At 42.5% G+C, this 19,049-nt stretch overlaps 1 protein-coding gene across 2 annotated transcripts in view; it reads left to right on the top strand.

Annotated features, from left to right (window-relative positions):
* runx1t1 (RUNX1 partner transcriptional co-repressor 1) overlaps nt 1-6,639 on the top strand; it is a 46,733-nt gene extending 40,094 nt beyond the window's left edge. Inside the window, exons 6-11 of one of the 2 annotated variants that reach the window (XM_030788783.1) lie at nt 1,116-1,366; nt 1,957-2,042; nt 2,432-2,630; nt 3,001-3,069; nt 5,172-5,362; nt 6,259-6,639. In XM_030788783.1, the coding sequence (XP_030644643.1) occupies nt 1,116-1,366; nt 1,957-2,042; nt 2,432-2,630; nt 3,001-3,069; nt 5,172-5,362; nt 6,259-6,537 (1,075 nt within the window). In that variant the 3' untranslated portion in view covers nt 6,538-6,639. Of the gene's footprint in view, nt 1-1,115; nt 1,367-1,956; nt 2,052-2,431; nt 2,631-3,000; nt 3,070-5,171; nt 5,363-6,258 lie in introns of both variants that reach the window. The other variant, XM_030788782.1, reaches the window with a different exon arrangement.
* Nucleotides 6,640-19,049: the final 12,410 nt, after the last annotated feature.

The raw sequence follows: 19,049 nt of genomic DNA, 5'->3' as shown, positions 1-19,049 counted from the left end.
CATGCCTTTGTTTTGAACAAAATCAAATCTGAATCATTGGTGGAGCAGTTGGTGGAAGATTGTTCCCTGTGACGCCGTCATTTGGATGAAGGCTGTCAGACATTTGACAGTGTGTATACAATGCCTGTGGAAAACAGTCCAGAGTGAAATGAAGTGAATGAAGTATATGTAAGATACAAAACAGAATGAGAACAGCTTTATTTTGCAGGTAGAGGAGCATGCTGGTTGGGGGATGGGTTTGTGTGTGTGTGTGTGTGTGTGTGTGTAGCATATGGACTGCGATGGATGAGTGTTAGGAGCGCATAAAAACAGCTCATTAAGAGGTTCAATCTGTTTGGTTGTTATGGGTGGAAGCTGAGCGTTAGCGCATGGAAGGTAGAGCGGACACGGGGGTGGGGGTTGGGGGGGGCATAGAACGGCAGAGAGGTTCCGAAAAGCTTACTCACACACACATACATACATACACACACACACACACACATACACACACACACACACACACACACACACACACACACAGACACACACACACACACAAACACACGCACACACACACACACACATACACATGAACACACACAAACACACACAAAACATGTGCACATATCTGGATTCATGGTTGCCCACTGAATCGTGAAAGGGGGTGGGGGGAATAGAACAGCGGAGAGGTTCTGATTTTGAAAGCTTACTCACACACACACACACACACACACACACACACACAAAACATGTGTACATACCTGGATTCATGGTTGCCCACTGAATCGTGAAAGATGTGAAGGACATTATAAAGTCAAACTCCCCAGGGATTCTTGGTGTATGTGTGTGTGTGTGTGTGTGTGTGTGTGTATTGCCTTTAAAGCCTTTGTTCTCTTGAGTCTTGTTCAGACAGAGAAGACTAGAGATAAGAGCAGACTTTGAGTAGCACAAGGCTTTTCAGACACATTAACACAGTGTTCTCAACGTCAGCCCAAACCTTCATTCCTCCTCCTCTCTTTGCTCTTTGATCCTCTCTTTCTCGCGGCAGTGCATCTCACCAGCTCTCTCTCTGTCTCTGCCTCTCTCTCTCTCTCTCTCTCTCTCTTTCTCTCTCTCTGTGTCCTCTCTATGTATAGAACCAAAGAGAATGGCTTTGAACGGGACACCTTACACCCAGAGCACCCAAGCAAGCGTCCGTGCACCATAAGCCCCGGTCAGCGCTTCAGCCCCTCCAACGGGATCTCCTACCAACCCAACGGCCTGCCCCACCCTACCCCGCCCCCACCCCAACACTACCGACTGGACGACATGGCCATCGCACACCACTACAGAGATTCCTACCGCCACCCTAACCACCGTGACCTCAGGGAGCGCCCGCGGCCTCTCGGTAAGAGCGCCCACCTCTTATCGCCCAAAACCATCTCCCGTTTTTTTTTGGGAACACATCCTCACAGAGAACGTTCTGGTAGGTGAGCATCCTATCAGGCCATCATATCCTGTGGTTGCCGAAGCTTAAAATCTTCAAAACCCCAGAGAGGATCTTGCTGTGGTTGGATGCCCAGCACAGCTCTTAGAAGATGAAGTTGGTCGTCTGCAGAGAGAGAGAGAGACTGAAAAGCTAAATCTGAAAGCTGGATATGAAGACTGTATAAAGGCAGTTCTATAAATACATGAGCGTGTTGGCTGAGTGATGGATGTATGGAAGAGTGGAACGGTGAGAGAGAAAAAGAGAGAGAGAGAGAGAGAGACTTTGCCTGCAGGCAAGGCTGCTGGAAAGAACGGTGAGGGATGGAGAGTGTCAGGCCACGGCTGAGCAATGGCAGCCCAGCAGACGGGCACCACTCATCGCCCAGGGCAACCGGGAGAAATGGGGAGTCGCAGAACAAATACTAACGAGTCTAATATCCTCTCTCTCTCTCTCTCTCTCTCTCTCTCTCTCTCCCCCTCTCTCTCTCTCTCTCTCTCTTTCTGGGTCAGGGATGCATGGGACTCGTCAAGAGGAGGTCATAGACCATCGGCTCACTGACAGGGAATGGGCAGAGGAGTGGAAGCACCTTGACCATGTAAGAAAAGTAATAACATTTTTATTACTATAACTCTGTGTGTATGGTAAGTGTGTGTGAGAAAGAGAGAGAGAAATGAGGATAAGATGAAACTGTGAATGTGTGTACGTATGGGCGTTCGTGTCTTCGAGAAGAGAACAGAGGTATAAGCCAAGCGATGGTCTTCTCAGCAAAGCATGAACGTAATGGTGTTGTACGGTTACTCAGGTGTGTTAGTGTTTGAAAGTGGAAAAGAGAGAATACGCTGACATTGTTTAAGTCTGTGTTCTATCAGCCTGTACTCAGCCTATGTTTCCCTTCGTAGAAACAGAGAGAGAGAGAGAGAACATACTGACATTGTTTATGCCTGCGTTCCGTCGACCTACGCTCAATCTCCGTCCCTTTCGCAGCTCCTCAACTGTATCATGGACATGGTAGAGAAGACGCGGCGTTCGCTGACCGTCTTACGCCGCTGTCAGGAGGCCGACCGCGAAGAGCTCAACTACTGGATCCGTCGCTACAGCGACGCCGAGGAACTGAAGAAAGGAAGCAGCAGCAGCAGTCAGTCCAGACAACAGAGCCCAGCCAATCAGGACACTAGCACACCAGGTACAACTCACTGTCATACACAGCACACCGTAGACTCCACAGAGTGCTCCAGAGCATGTGTAGAGCCAAGCGTATTCTGAGTATCCATAAAGCACTGTTATCTTTGGAACCTATATGCATGGGCTAGAGTTAAAATGGCTGTAGTCTTCAGATCATTGGGACGGTTCTGTTTCTTCTTCTTTGTGAGGCTCACTTACTTTATATACTAAGGCTGTAGACTGTAAAATTATAAACTGTGTAATGTATAGGCTCAAATGTGTATTCAAATGACTGTAAGTCTGATAGATTTATAAGATTTACACGTTTGATAGTACATTGGTGGGGTGATGTTACTGTGTTAATTGGAATGTTTGTCTCCTCTTCTTCACAGAGATACATAGGGAGCTTCTCCACAGGCCTGTGTCCGGATATGTACCCGAGGAGATCTGGAAGAAAGCCGGTGAATACACGCTCTTGACCTTACTGTGTTATGTCTTAATGCCTCAGCGTGCACACACACACACACACACACAGATACATACACACACACACACACACACACACACACACACAAATATATATAGGGAAAAACTAAAAAAATTAGTCCAGAGGAGCTCTCTCCCCGGCTTACCTGAGACCTAAAGAACTCCTTTTTTCTGGTCTTACTGTTTGTAGCACTGTACAGACAGTGCTATTTGACCTCTGTCACAAGGCATTCCGGAACATTCCGCGCATTATACGACAGGCAGCTCTGTGATTGACTTTGACCAGGAGCTGCTGCACACATTTCAAACATCATGTCAGACCATAAAGCCTTTTTACTGCTGCAGCAAAACAGGGTACAGAGGTGCTCACTCTCTTTACGACAGTTCAGTTTTCCTGCTGTTGTAACAGCTATACGAACTCAACCGACTTTCTCTCTCTCTCTCTCTCTCTCTTTCTTTTCATCCAAGTCACACTGTTTTGTCATAGCTCAAGAGCTGTTTAAAGGGTCATTTAAATGATTAAAAGCCTTTGTTTAAAGTGTCAGCTGATCCGTGTGGGATCTGACAGATGAAGGACTTTGTAATGGGAGACTGTTTACACTTGCCTTTACTCGCTAATACAGAATACTTAAAGGCATATGTGAAAGCAGTGGGGTGTATTTGCAGTGCTGTCAAGTTGAGTTTTCAAGAAGGCTACATACGCGAAACAGACACTTCATAAATATGCATGGTGTATAAAATGTACTTAAATGATAAAACACTATAGTCCATATTCTTTTTCAATGACTGTTCCTGTCAATACAGGCACTGGCCTTCAGGGCCACCTTCTGAGAATGACTACAGATTGAAATTCCATCTGAATCTTTGCTGTAAAGCGTATCGGAGAATGCCGTGCATTTTTCCGTGACCTCAGTGCATCAGACAGAAGACTGGGTGCACCGCGCCATCGTCGTTTAACAATGCCATCCAATCCTGATGAAAAAAAAAAAAAAGAAGTCTTTCATTCTGAAATACCACACATTTATGAGTGAGGAGGGAGGAGCTGAATGCAAGACAATTTAGCCTGAGAAAGACAGTGTACGATAAAGACCCTTCAGTCTACGCAATATCTGCCGTTCTTACCTTTATAGCCCGGAGGACTGAAAGAGGAGCAAGACACAAAAGGTTCATTTACGCACGGAACCAGGGATTCATCCAGCTTACACAGAGGAATTTTTGTGTGTGTATGTGTGTGTGTGTGTGTGGTTGACGAAATAAGTAAAAGTAAATTGATTACCCCTCCTTTTTTGGGGGGTGGGGGGGCGGGTTGTTGAGTGCTGACTGTTTACAGTCACTGATAAATATTCAACGATCTAAACTCTCCTACCAGTCCACACATTCACATCCGCACAGGCCTTTTGGGATCACAATGGAAACACATAATTTAAATATAAATTGCCTGATTTGCATATATAATTAGTCAAGCTCCAGCCTTGATCAAACAAATAAATGTTTCCGAGCCATGTCACTCAGATAGATTTCAAAGTCGGACGATGTTTAACCCATATGTTATCCACGTGACTGATGAGAACGGAGGACTACCTTTTCAGTTTTGCAGTGTTTTTTTCTTGTGTGTGGATGAGAGCATGTATGGAAAAGATTACCTCAAACTTGGTCTTTGTTGTGTTAGACCAAAATTTTGTTTTGAAGTGAAGAAGAAAAACAATTGTTTCATTTCCCTGTTTACCTGTCTAAATCAAACGTACAAAATCATCTCAGTTTACGTTCAAATAAAAATGCAGATTCCCAATTAATCCTACAATGCCCTTCATCTGCTTTCCAGAGGATCAAACCAATTACAAATTCTGTAATTAGTGTTCAGAAAGGATAGTAATTAACTGTGGATATGTAAAGTAAATAATTACAATAAATATTGTTCTCGATTGGTTGTTACTTCCCTCTGAACGCATAAATCACAGACTACGTGGTCATACAGAACAACAGTATCTTCCAGCTTAGCGATGATGACTGTGAGTCGTTGATGAATCAGTTGGGCGTGTGTATCTAGTCCTTGAGGACCTTATGGTGTGTCTTTCAGAAGAGGCCGTGAACGAGGTGAAGAGACAGGCCATGTCCGAGCTGCAGAAGGCCGTCGCCGAGGCCGAACGCAAGGCCCACGAGATGATCAGCACGGAACGCGCCAAGATGGAGCGCGCGGTGGCCGAAGCCAAGAGACAAGCCGCAGAAGATGCGTTATCGGTTATTAACCAGCAGGAGGACTCCAGTGAGGTAAAAGAATGAAATCCCTCCCCATGCAGCAGGGAGCGTACTACTAACTGCAGTCATAGAGTAACCCATAAACGTACATGGGCGTGCTCATAGCTTGAGCTTATAGATGAAGATTTCTGAAACGGAGGACTGGTGATGTGAAAAGAGGAGAGAAATGTGGAGGGGTGTAAATTTGCCCCAGATAATTCCTCATGCAAACTCCTGCCATGTGGAGTCAGGGGACCCAACACAGGAGTCACCACCCCAGGCTCAGCCTGCTCTTCCTCCCCGTAAATTAGACATCTCGATTGTTAAGGCCGTACTAATTTGGATGTCGGGAGGAAATTGGGGAGGCAGCGTTCAGCCACTGAACACAGTGGGGGGTTCCCGTCATTTAATCAGTTAGGTGGGGGGAAAGGCGAAACACATCTGAGTTTAATTGCTAGAGTCGTGTTTATGTAGGTCTCCCCAGGGTAACGCGCCAGTAGCTTCCTGTCTCTGGTCCAGATTCTGAGGTTTGTCATAATTGCTCTTATACGGCCTAAAGAAATACACAAAGAGGCCCCCAAGTGTAACCTGAGCAGTGGCGTGATTTGTGAGCGTTTTGTAGTTAACCTGTTACAAATGTGCCCTCACATCTCACCATGAAAAGGCATGCACAATGTTGCTACAGAGAGTTAATTTGCCTTCTCTCCTAATGCGTTCAGAGCAGTCGTGTCTAAAGAATGCTAGATCGTTCCGGGGTGTCCCGCACTCAGCGCAAGGCTGAAACGTACTGAACACTGGGGTCTCCAGTCGTAGAAATGTAATTTTTGGATGAAGGGCCAATAGTTTTTGGAAAAAAGCGTGAGAGTATTAAACATATAGAGCTTGCGATAACGGGACCTTAATGGTTTGTCTTTCTCCTTTTCGTCCAGAGCTGCTGGAACTGTGGGCGCAAGGCGAGCGAGACATGCAGCGGCTGCAACACAGCGCGTTACTGCGGCTCCTTCTGCCAGCACAAGGACTGGGAGAAGCACCACCACGTATGTGGCCAGACCCTCCAGGCCCAACAGCAGGGCGAGACCCCCACCACCGTCAGCTCCTCAGCCACGCCCAGCAGTGGAGCGGGCAGCCCGACCGACACCCCTTCAGCCGCCACCCCTCGCTCGGCCACCCCGGGCACTCCCTCCACCATCGAGAACACGCCGCGCTAAAACCGACCCCTCCACCCCTAACCCCCCTCACCTCACCTGCAGTTCAGCCTGACTGTCTCTGTAGCCTCACTCACTGGAAGATGATCCACCAACGCGCTACAAAAAGAGAGAGAGAGAAAGAGAAAGAGAGAGATGACAGGTGTTCGAATGATCACCCACTGGAGGTCCATATCGGGTCATATTGACTTGCCGTGATATATAACGCAAAGATATTCTTTGTTTTTAATTCTTAGTGTCACTATTGTTACGATAGCTATTATTGATTATTGATGTTAATGTTGTTCGTTGTTGTTGTTGCTATCTTACGTTCCTGTACATAAGAAGAGAAGAAAAAAAAAGAACTGTGTAGACAGCAGAGACCTCCGGATGAGTACATTTGACCTTCCCTGCTTACTTTTATTCTTTTTTCCTTTTTTTTTTTTTTTTTGGTCCTCAATGCTCTTTTTTCCTTCAGTAGCTGGGATGTGATGAAACTATTTGACCTCATTGAAAGACACTTTATGAAAAGACAAACCAAGGGATATTACTTCGTACCTGTCGTAACCGAGACACAAGAGCGTGGTAATGCGGCATTCCTAGGAAAGGGAAAAAAAAACAAAAACAAAAACAGAAAACAAAAAAAACAAAAACAAAACAACAACAACAACAACAACAGCAGCAATGTCACGAAGGGCATCAGGGCAGGACAATGTGGGGTTGGAAGATGGATGTTAATGTCTGTATGACTTACTGAACTCTGCAGACACAGATGTGCACCAGATTGTAAAGGAACACAGATGTTCCTTCTGTGAGACGTTTGATAATATCCAGGTCAGCGGACTGAGAGATAGAGAGCTGCTTCGGAGAGGAATGTAGGAACAAAGGAAGGAGGTCACAAGGTATATTAAAGAAAGATGCACTCTGAGCCTGGTCCCAAACGCTTTCAGTCAGTTCCCAAACAGGAAGTGAAGTCATCAGCCCACCAGTGCTAGACTGACAGAGCCTCAGTATGACGGCAACTGGAAACAAAGGGCTGAAAAAATGACCCATAAATCAAGTGGAAATTCCTCCGCTGCTGGATCCTTTCCAGACCTGTCCTGTGCTGCCCACTCTGAGCCCTTCCATCAATCCTTCATTTCTGATTTGTTTTTGTTTTTTGTTTTTTGTTTTTTTTTTTCTTTTTTTCCACTTCCTATCTCTCATTGTGTTAAACACTTGTGTCCTGTGCCGTCTCCAATGGTTATTTATTGTATATGTGTTGGACGATTGTGACAGTAGTTTAAACCACAGTCACAACTTTAGGCTCATCCCTCTTGCTGGTGCAAAAAAAGAAAAAAAAAGTAAAAAAAAATAGCATAATCTCTCTTGAGCTGCTTTTCTATTTGGTATGTGTTCGTGGTAGTTACTTAGTAGTTCTTGGCGAAGAAAATGCTTTTTTTTTTTTTTTTTCTGTTGTCCTCAAAAGAAGACAAAAGCTATCTCTCAGAGCTGCTACTTCAGTCAAACTCAAATCTTTTCTGAGAATTAGCATGTTACATGGAATGCTACCATAAATGTTTTGTACAAGGGGCGTACATAACTGTATTTGCACTGTCACAAGTTTCTCAGCATGCTTTGTTTTGGTTTTTTTTTTCTTTTGTAGTAGAGAGCCTTACACTTCACAAATTTTCTCTGTAGAGCTTCTTTGCATATGTGACTTTTATTTTCTGTAAAACAAAAGGGAGAAAATAGTATCACAACGCTTTTCTTAGCAGCATTTTTCCTAAACATGATAGAAAAAAAAGTCATAACTTTGCTTTGAATAGTTACGGACAGTGCATGCACATTAATGAACGTTAAAAGTATATGTTGTTTTTGTTTTATAGAAAAAAGAAAAGAAAAATGTACAAAAAAAAAAAAGACACTAAGAAACTAACTTTCCAAATGCAGAGTTGTAAATCGACAGCTTTAACACTGCAGCGCACCAGGTTACACAGTATTACAAAAGAATTAAAACATGGAAGACAGCCAAAGACAGACACACAAAGGACCAAAACCTGACTCTATCCAAGATTTAAACAAAAACAAAATGAGATTTCATTCGAATACACAGCGACTTATTCTTTGTTTTGTCCAAACGTTCATCAGGGGAAACCAGTTTCAGCAATGTTCCCATGTTTCAAAAAAAAAAAAAAAAGAAGAAACAAATACCTTTAACCCTCTCCTGTCCAGAAAACAAAGACCAGCCCTGCTCAGCTTGTATGGAGGAAAGGTCAAGTAAGGAGGTTTGCTAATGCTTGAAGACAGAAGGTTTAGTCATGTGAGAGGTGGTCTGATCAAATGAGCAATAATGGGAAAGTTGGCACAAACCTGCTGTATCCTACGTCCAAAACCTGAACACTCCGTGAGGTCTCCCCTCCTCACTTACGTTTCCTTAATTATTCGGCAAACATTTCCGTTACAGGTTTTGCTTCATCAGCTTTAAACGGTTGGAGTGGTAATCCTCCAAAAGTACATGGTAAATGAGGACTAAGCAGAAGTCCACCTTAAAGCTGCACATTTTCATGGAGAACACAAAACCAAACCTTTTTTTAAGCATACTAGCTCATATAATATAAAGCCATGTGAAACCAGAAACAGACCATTGGTTGATTTTAACTGAAACTGAATCTTAACAAACAAACAAACAAAAGAACCTCTTTAATTATTCTAGAAAGAAGAGGGGAATCGATGAGCACTTCCTCAGCTGCACACAACAGGCTCTCCCCCCCCCCACAACCATGGTGCTAACAGATGCGCATTTGACCTCTTGGAGGTCGTAGGCAGGGCTCTCTCCTGCTCTTTACTTTATCCCTCTGTCTTTCTCTCGAATCTTTGAGATTAAACAAATCCAAAAAGGTGTCTGACACCCATTTTCCCTCTCCTCAAGTCTGAAGTTGTGCGGCAGCAAAAGCTGTGTTGAAACAGTAACAGTGATGTATTCTGATAGAAAGGTAAAAACCCGTAGTACAGTCAGGGCAACCTGGGTAAAACAAAACGAGAAGCACGGGGGGGCAAAAAAGCACGGAATCTTCTAGAAAGCTCTTTCTCCTCCTTTCCTTTCCACTATGTCTGTTTTTTTTTTTTTTTGCTACAAGTTCCTCGGGTGGCAAAAATAACTAAATGAATAAAAAAAAAAAAAAAAAAAGTCTCACTCTACCTCTGACAGCATGTGAAGAGCAGTCGTTGCTGAGCAGACACTGGTCTAGTCAAACCAAATGGGCACACGAGAACAGGAATGAAATCCAAAGTTAAAGCTCATACAGCTGCAAAACCATATCACTACTTGGTAACAATGCAGACCTCATTAAATAATAATAATAATAAAAAAAAAAAAAACTTAATGAATAGAATAAATATGAAAAAGTAAAAAAAAAAAAAAAAAATTAACACTTTTTTTTACGTTCCTTTATGCTTGTCACGTATAAAGAACACGTTGAGAGTTTGATTTGTAAGTGTAACAAATCAAAGGAAAAAAAAAAAAGTGGACAATTACGAGGAAAAGTGTTGACTCCGTTTGATATACAGAATAACTCGAGCAGTGGTTGCAGATGAAAAATATGATATCCTCAATTCCCCTTTCTCTCCTTTTCTTCTCCTCCTCCTCTCTCTCCCCCCCCCCCCCTCCTCTTTGCTGTTTCTTTTCCTCTGTTATAAGACAGGCTAGGCTGCCTGTCAGTGTTGTTTAGGTTCATGTTATAGAGGGATTCATGTGAAAAATGAGGAGTGTTTGAGAAATGAAGACTGGTGGATTTGCGCATGCCTGTTTTTTGCCAGTACAGAAGGGGGAGATGTGCTGTTGTAACATTTCCCGGTTTGTAAAATTAATAAACATTGGGATTTTACAGAAGGGACCATTTAAACACACAGTGAAATGATTTGGTGGGGGTGGGGTGGGGGTGGTGGTGGTGGGGGGGGGGGGGGGTGTGGGAAGGGTTAAGGGGGGAGGGAAGGGTGAATATAGGGTTCTCAGAAATTTTTATTGTGAAGAAAAAAAAAATAGCTCAATTAAATGAAAGTTGTTGTGCAATACTTAATTGAAACATGAACCGCAGGTTAATGGTAGACTGACACTGGGGGGGGTGATCTTTCATCACACTGTGTCAGTATACTCTGGAGCTTTTGAGTCTACTATGTCACAACTGTGGTTTCCTGTTTATTCTGTTTGTTTGTTTTTTATCTTTTTTTTTTGTTTGTTTTAGTTTGTTTTATTCTTTTATTTTTGGGGCTGTAATCTATGGTCTGTCAGTCTGTGAATCTTTGCAGTATGATTCTGGTATTGTTGTACTCTTTACTGTGTAATAAATATGTTAATATCTGCATTGGAGAACTGTCGTGTGCGTTCTTATTTGTGAGGGGTTTTTTTTTCTGTTTTTAATTTGTTGGGGGTTTCGTTTGATTGTTTTCTTTTTTTTTTTTGAAGAGATTATTATTCTCCTCTTAGCTCTTCCTTGCAGAGCTAAGATACACATTAAGATTCCTTCAATGTTCTGTTGTCAGATTTCCTCTTCAAACCCACATTTGAGGGCCCTGTAGTGATAAATGGTTAATCCCTGAAACATTTGCAAACATGGAACTCAGGAACAGGCATCAGTCACATTCCACAATAGCTGTCAGGACAATATGTTATGACGAACGGGTAATTACTTATTGGAAGTTGTCTTGCGGAGTATGAGATATAATATTGGCTGAAAGTCTCATTTCGAGCTTGAGTGCTCTGCAGTAATGAGCAGGAGCTGGTGTGTTTTCTCTTGCTCTCTGATTAGTGAAAGAAGATGAAGGCTGCAGTTGCTAACTGTGGCTCCAAGGGGCCCTGCAGCAATATCAGGCCCAACAAAACACTCTAACAGGTGTGTGTGGTCCTGCTGAGGCTTCCGTCGCGATTCGCTTCACGGTTTCTCTTCGCTGCCTCCGTTGGCATGGGATTAGAATGCTAGTCTGGTTAAAGATGTTAAGTAGGACAAAGCTATACACTGCAGACTTCATTATATAATGACTTTTATTTGTTTGTTTCTCATAAATCTTTTTAAGATTCTCCATCATAGTTCTGTTTGCTTGTCCCTTGTCCTTTTTCAGTGAACCAAACAAAAGGTTCATTCTGTAAGCATCTCAAAGGATTGACACATTCAGCCTCACAATGCATACAGTAACGCAGTACTGTAAGAGGCTTAAGAAGATGGTTAGTTATTAAATTTCATCAACAGCCTGGCTCTGGGAGGCATAATATGGACCACTAAGGCTCAAGTGCATATGAGGAAGGTCACTACACATGGGGACGAAGCGGTTTTCATGTAATTCCACGAATACATTGTTTACGATGACATCCAGGATGGCTGATTTTTAACTACTGCCCAAAGATATCGCTAAGTGGTTTTGTTCCTATTTCAAATTATTGAATGTATTCTTAATATTGTTCAGTACCATAAAAAAATTTCACTGAGTAAGTATAGAATATACAAAGACCGCATATGTTAGCACAATGATTACAAAAATGCATGATGTTTTTCTTTTTCATGTAAATATTTGTTCAAATTCAACTCACAGGAAATGCTACGTACAGTATCAAGCTTTCAGAGAATTCTATCACTGGGGACAATGAATTATTTTTACTCCCAATGTGGAGAAAAAATATTGTTTGGTTTGTGGCTGTGTAAGAGTGTATAACATTTTCTCAGTTATAACGCTGCTAGTAAAGAATTCAGAATGAGTTGTTGAGAGGTTTTCCATCTGACTATTAAAAATGGCCTTAGATATTGAACTGTAACTGGCTTCCCTGAAGAGAGGCCATTACAGTGGAAGGTCTATATTTAAAGTTCCACTTAATTCCTGCATTTCCTACATTACATTTTACCTAGTGTTCAAAATGTTAATGTGTTCAGTGAGCAGCCCACTTCTTTCTCTACCAGTAGTAACTCTAGCAGAACCACACACTTAGTCAACCAATTAGATTCGTTACAACAAAAGGTTACAGAAAAGCCAAATAGCAGTTGCTATGATAGAATCAAAATTAAACTGCAGATTTGTCACAAACTACATTGTGGGAAAAAAAAATCCTGTGTAAGGCTGGAGAGGGGTTAGCATTCACTTTTTTCCTCCCTATGGCAAGAGTGTCTCATGTGGACCATTTTCTGTCTTTATCTCTCTTCACTACCACTTGCAGGATGATAAAGCTTAGGATGATTTGGAACACTGTGATATTTCTGTCATTCAGTACCAAGTTACATTGTGGCTCTCTCTCTCTCTCTCTCTCTCACTCTTTCCCTTACTTTTTTATCAACCGGCTAGAATAGACAGGACCTGAATTAAGCATAGACTGGAGAACTGCTCGCTGCCGATAACAATACAAATGGATTTTCTCAAACAGAGAAAAACAGCTGTATCCATTATTTGAATGCTTCACCTTTCCCCAGTCCATTAATTGGGTCTTTGATCACAGGCAGAGGTGCAGAGTGCCTGATAAGGAATAGGTTATTAGTAAAGTAGCCTAGAGGACTCAGCCGAGCCTGGGCGCAGGCTGAATGAGATGAGATAAACTCGTAATGCCTGTGTGTGCGAGTGCTAGTGAGTGATAGGGCCGCCGTCTGCCCCTGAAACGCTGGCGGAGAGAGAAGAGCAATACTCTAGTGTGATGATAGCTAATGCAGGATATAAATTCAGCTCCCAGGGCTGGAACGTGGGATTAAACTCCATAAAGAGTTTGCTTCTAAATGGTTTACATTCCCCCTCTTCTAAATCAAACTGCGTCACAGAATTTCACTGTGCTTCCATGAGCCCAGATATGTGGCAGGGAACATTAGTGCGGGGGCCTTCGGGGGGGATAAAAAAAAAATGGTCGTCTCCCGATGGTACTGAAGTACGACAGTTTCTTTGATGTGCAGGAGAGCTAAATTTGAGGGATTAAATCTGATTGAATCTAAGCCAGTTTATGCTTCCATGCTTGTGTATGAGGCCCTGACTGATTTGTAACACCTCATTGGCAAATCTTCAGGAACTTACTATCTTGTAACGCGTTTTATATTTTATTTTCCTCTCCCCCACTACAGAGGAATGCGACCAAGGGGGACAAGACCACACTGGTATTCTGTTAAGGTGTTGGAAAAGTGGCACCATGGAGAAAACATTTACTATTAAATTAAGAAATACAAGGTTATCTGTCCTGTGCACATGCTCCACTGCCCTGGGCCTGGCTAATCTGCTAATACCATTCAGCCAAAATGACATTATTAAGGAACTGAGGCAGTACATCTCTGCACAGGGCTGAATGATGCATGTGGTTGCTTTTCGATCATCCTGAACAGAGCTGCTCAAAATTGATGTAGACTACTCCAGAGACGGAGGGGGGGGGGGGTGTGGAAGGGACGAGAGACAAGGAATAAGGACAGGATGGGGAGAGAGAGAGAGAGAGAGAGAGAGAATGTCTGCTTGGCAAGGACAAAAACATTTCTTCAATGTCAAATAATGGTCTTTATGCAGCCCTACAGATGAACAGAGCAGGAGACAGAAGAAAATAAAAGAAAAAAGAGATCTACCCTTTATCTCTGGGGGCCACTGGAACTCAAACCTAGATTTTTCTATGGAGAGGAAGAGGCAAGGCCTCTTACACTGTGCTCCCTTGGGCTTTGCTCTGGTAAAAAAAATTGTGTAATCCACCACAGTTGTTAGCGCTAACACAAGGCCTGGTTTCAGAGAGATCTAAATAAGTGAAACTAAGCCTCATGTAAACAACAATTATGTGCCTGTAATACAGTTCTATAGGAGAGCTCTGTCTGTAAGAAGATACCTTTGTTCCAAACAGAACGACAAAAATGTGCCAAGTGATAGGTGATAGATATGTTCTCTTTGATGCCGTTGTAATTGTCAATGGCTGCTAGCCAAACAAACGGTATGATTATATGAATGCTGATAACCAGTGTTTAGTGGTTCTTCTCAGAAAACTGTGACTCATCAAATCACGCAATTTTAACTCTTAAATCAGCCAGCACAACTGAAAAGAGAATTCACTTTCATTTGGCCTTGCTTTTTTCTACCTGCTTAAAGAACTGAATTTTTTTTTGTTTGTTTGGGGGTTTTTTTGCTTGTTTTTTTTTCTTGTTTCTTTAAAGTATGAAGTTACACTTCACGCAGAGCAGTCCTCTTACAAATATGCCCCCGAAATTCTCATGCCATGAGCTTAAAAAAGCAGGCGTTTTGTGCCACAACAACCATCAGCAGGTTCTCCAGGTTGTTCCTGCATATAGTTTATGGAAGTTAGTCTTAAAGACTGTCTAGTTCATGTTTAGGCATTGGGACTTGAGGTCTGAATATGCTGATGTGTACACACTGTGAGACAGAGTGCTCTGGGGTTTCCCCAGCGATGATGATTGATGGCTAATGAGAAGTGAATGAGAGGCAGGCTGCACGGCTCCTACTGTGTGTTTATGGCATGATTGATGCTTTTTAGGAATCCCCAAACCCCTCTTGAGAAGCACAGCTTGCACTATGCATACAGGCCCTGCTCTTGCTGACTCAAATGCAAACTTTGTGTTTTTAAGAGCCTGGTTGACGCAAAGAAAACTTTTTTTTTTTTTTTTAAAGCGTGCAGAGCTCAACAACCTTTAAACCTCCAAGTAGAGGTCACGGCAGTAGAAAGAAATTAGAGTTTCATTTGCATTTAATCAGATGCTAATAACTAATCACCAGGCCTGTTTAGGTTCTAGAGATTCTTTCCAGTGACCTTGGAGCATTGAAATTTCATTCACACATTGTTTTTTTTTTTTTTTTTATCCTTATGGCATGTACTGGCATGTAGATTTCATAACTGTCCTGTTCAAATGCCATTGACTAAAACACCAGAGCTGAACGCCACACAAAGGTACCATGAAGCTATTGAGAATAAATCAAAGTGAGCTCGGTGAAATGCTCTTAGTGTCTCGTCTTAGTAGGTTCTTATCACAGGCAACACATTGTGTGTCTCATCAAGCCTGTTCTGCTCCAAACCATTCAGTGGAAGCCTCTACCCACCAGGACTTCAGCACCTACAACAATTTAGCAAGATTCTCTGTGGGAAAACATAAGCCATCCGTCATTCTGCTGCCAAAAGACCTCCACTCACCAAAGACACATACTGAGTGAAAAATATGCCAGTGAAAACTAGGCTTCTTCCATCTATCAGTAACAGAGCATAGAACAAAGATAAATGTCTACTGAAATAGGATCCGCTACACTTAACGTGCATGTAACAAATCTGAGGCAGCTAAATATATCATAGGACAAATGCTTTGGTGACTTCACTTACTAACGTATTTGGAAATTTGACCTGTGCACAGATCCTTAAGCTGTTTTGCCTTGCCAGAATTCCAAACCAGGATAACTAGGTCATGTGCTCTCTGACCAAATACAACCTCATAAATTCACCTGCTCTCACACGCCCCTTAATGACCATACTCAAGCTCATCTATACACCTGAGGTTCCACTGACTGCTTGGAGGAGAAAATTCAGTGTGGAAAATCCAGTGATGTGCCTTTCATTCCGCCAAATAAATGACCAGAGAAGGCTCATAAATCAGCAGGGCTCACTCTACAGTCCCAACCCCCATCTTCTTCTCCTCCAAGGGAATGGGGTGAGGGCACACCGGGCAGAGAGGGGGGGGGGGCGGGGAGAGAGAGAGTGAGAGAGGAGGTGAATAAGTGCAGCTGACGGCCAGAGGAGTGACGGGACACACCTGAGCTCTTGCGCATGATTAATATCGGTGCAGAGACGAGCCAGTGTTAAGTACCCAGAGTTCCTGTGCAATTTATAGCTCCTGCAGAGCACCTCCCTCCTTTTCCATCTACACCACCCCCTCCTCCCCATCCCCCCACCACCACCACCGCGGTCTTCCCCAGCTGTTTCACACCTGGACACAGGCTCCGCAGAGAGACGTGTCATCCATCTCTCATGGGGTGGAGGAGGGGCTCCCAGCAGGTGCTCTCTGGAGGAAAGGTGAAGGAACAGCTTAAAAATATTCACAACCACCTCTGTTGCCATTTCCTGAATCACCGTCTATAAAATCTATTTCCCTGATCTCATTTCCTATGAAAGTTGCTCAAATGTACCAAAATGGTTTTATCAGTAAAAGTAATTGTGAAAGTATATTGTAAAATGTATATGTATCTATATACTGTATATGTATGTATATATAAATGTGTGTGTGTGTGTGTGTGTGTGTGTGTGTGTGTATATATATATATATATATATACACACACATACACACACACATATATACATATATACATACATACATACATATATATATATATCAAAGATAGTACTAATAATTACAACTTTTATTGGTATATCATTCTGTGTTGGAACGTTATACTAATAAAGGCCCTTTGAATGCCATCTTTGCTAGACCAGAATCTCACTTGACCTTCTTGGATGATTTGAGGAGGTTATGAAATATGACTATGAGCTTTGTGCACTCCCAAAGCATATTAATTCAAATTGTATGATCATTTGACTGAGGACGAGCAGGGTTTGTCAGGAGACCGAGGAATGTGGGGTGGATGCCACCATTGTCTATTCACACACACACACACACACACACACACACACACACACGCACGCACGCACAAATTAGATGAGCACCGGAGACCCAGAGACTGAATATTACGTCCATGCTGTGACACAGCCTCCAGAGCAAAGTACAAGGCTCAGCATCTCTGCATCAATCAACTGGCTTGATGACATCACCCTCCTGGTCCACTGAAAATATTCCTGTGAGAACAATCTAAATACTCATTTGTCAAGCAGTGATTACGAGTCATCTGGCACATCAAAGCAGCAGTATTTTCATCTGAAAAAAGAGAACTACCCACATGTGTAAGGGGGATGAATTCTGCATTTTCTGTCCTTGTCAGCTGAAATATGGAGCTTATTCCAATTACTAGACATATATATGACACCAAGTCAGTTTTACCAGGTGCATTAGAAACGGACTATATTGATGAAAATATCTCCTCTTGTTTAAAATGAGCACAAAATTCTGGAACTGTAAAGTATCCTGCTGAGTGCATTAATCAAGCATCTCCTAATCTTTTATGAGGTCAAACAATCCTGGGCAATCTTGGTGTTATTCAGCTTTGGTGCCTCTGATTCAATCCCTCAGCTCATAAGCAAGCATTTGAGCAACTGAATTATGTGGAACAATGCATGAATAGACAGGGTTGAATAGTCCTTTAGGTTCTCTGGTTTGGAGTAAGAAACACTGTCTTGAACAGTAGCTGGAAGGCAACATTTATGATACACCTTCTTCATTATTTAGGAGTTTTACACTTTTTCTACATACAGTGGAAATTCTCTTTCACTCCATAATTTCTTCCTAATTCCTCTGTCTAACTCATCTCCGATGCTGTGACTCCATCAGAACAGACCTGGACTTTGTCAAACAAGAGCTGACAGCTTGAAAAGTATCCAGGGCAATTTCCCTGAGATGCTCTCAAAGAACATTCATCCTCGGTGGCTGACTGACTACTCGCAGATCTAAAACAAATGTTTGACCAGGCTGTTCCATTGTGTTATTCAGATGTGTGATGGATCCAAAACATTTGATACGATGCATTTGCCTGTTTAATTATATAAATTTGGAATAAATATTTACAGATGGTCTATTTCTCTCACACTCTCCTCCTTTTCATTTCTGATTTTTTTTTCCCCCACAAAAAGATTTATTCCTGCAGATATGGAGAGGTTCTCGCTTCATTGCTTGTCCTGGTTACAGTCAGAAAATTTAAGTGCTCTAAAAGGCCTGTAATGTGGTTATTTGTCTTCTTCTAACTCTGTGAATTTCTGCTTTGAGCTGGCTGGATTATCCCCAACTATCCAGCCTGGATGGGTGAAAATTATAAGCACGTCTGGCCAACATGATCGTTTTGATTTGTTGGACACCTGCCATATTTTTTATGACCCAGCCAGATTCTCCAGATCAGGAGAAAGGAGGGAGGACAGAATATGGAAGATGGATGGACTAAAGGATTGAAGAGAGTAATGAAGAAGGAAGGAAGATAGGAACCAGAGGTGTGAGGTGTAAAGAACCCCTAAATCATCGATCTCCTCATCACCGTTAAAGTCGATCTCTCTGAGCCGTGCTCTCCCAGAAACGCTTCTTGAGTGATATTACCGTAATTGGGCTCCTGTGCGGTGGACATTCATAGTCCCAAAAGGATGAGCCTTGTCCTCATGTGTGTCACAGCTAATAAAAAGAAGGGGGTTTTATTTCCCTTTTAAATATCTGCACTTTTGTATAATTGAAATCTTTAAAGCCTTTGTTCGGAGTGATATTACCTTTCGTACTGGCGGACATCGTCAAAGCGTTTAGAATAGGCTACCCGCGATTATATTCACACGAGAAACACATTAACAAAATCTGCAATTAAACTTCATGGGGGAAAATTGCATTGTTACAGCGATTATGAAAATCCGTGATGTTTTTTGGGGGTTTGTAAGCTTTAAATCAGTTTAGTATGGGACGCATAGAGTTTGTCACCTTCAGAG

This window comes from Chanos chanos, chromosome 12 (assembly GCF_902362185.1).
Source record: "Chanos chanos chromosome 12, fChaCha1.1, whole genome shotgun sequence".
Taxonomy (NCBI): domain Eukaryota; kingdom Metazoa; phylum Chordata; class Actinopteri; order Gonorynchiformes; family Chanidae; genus Chanos; species Chanos chanos.
Note: the sequence above shows the minus strand (reverse complement) of the source record. Positions and strands in the feature narration are given on the sequence as shown.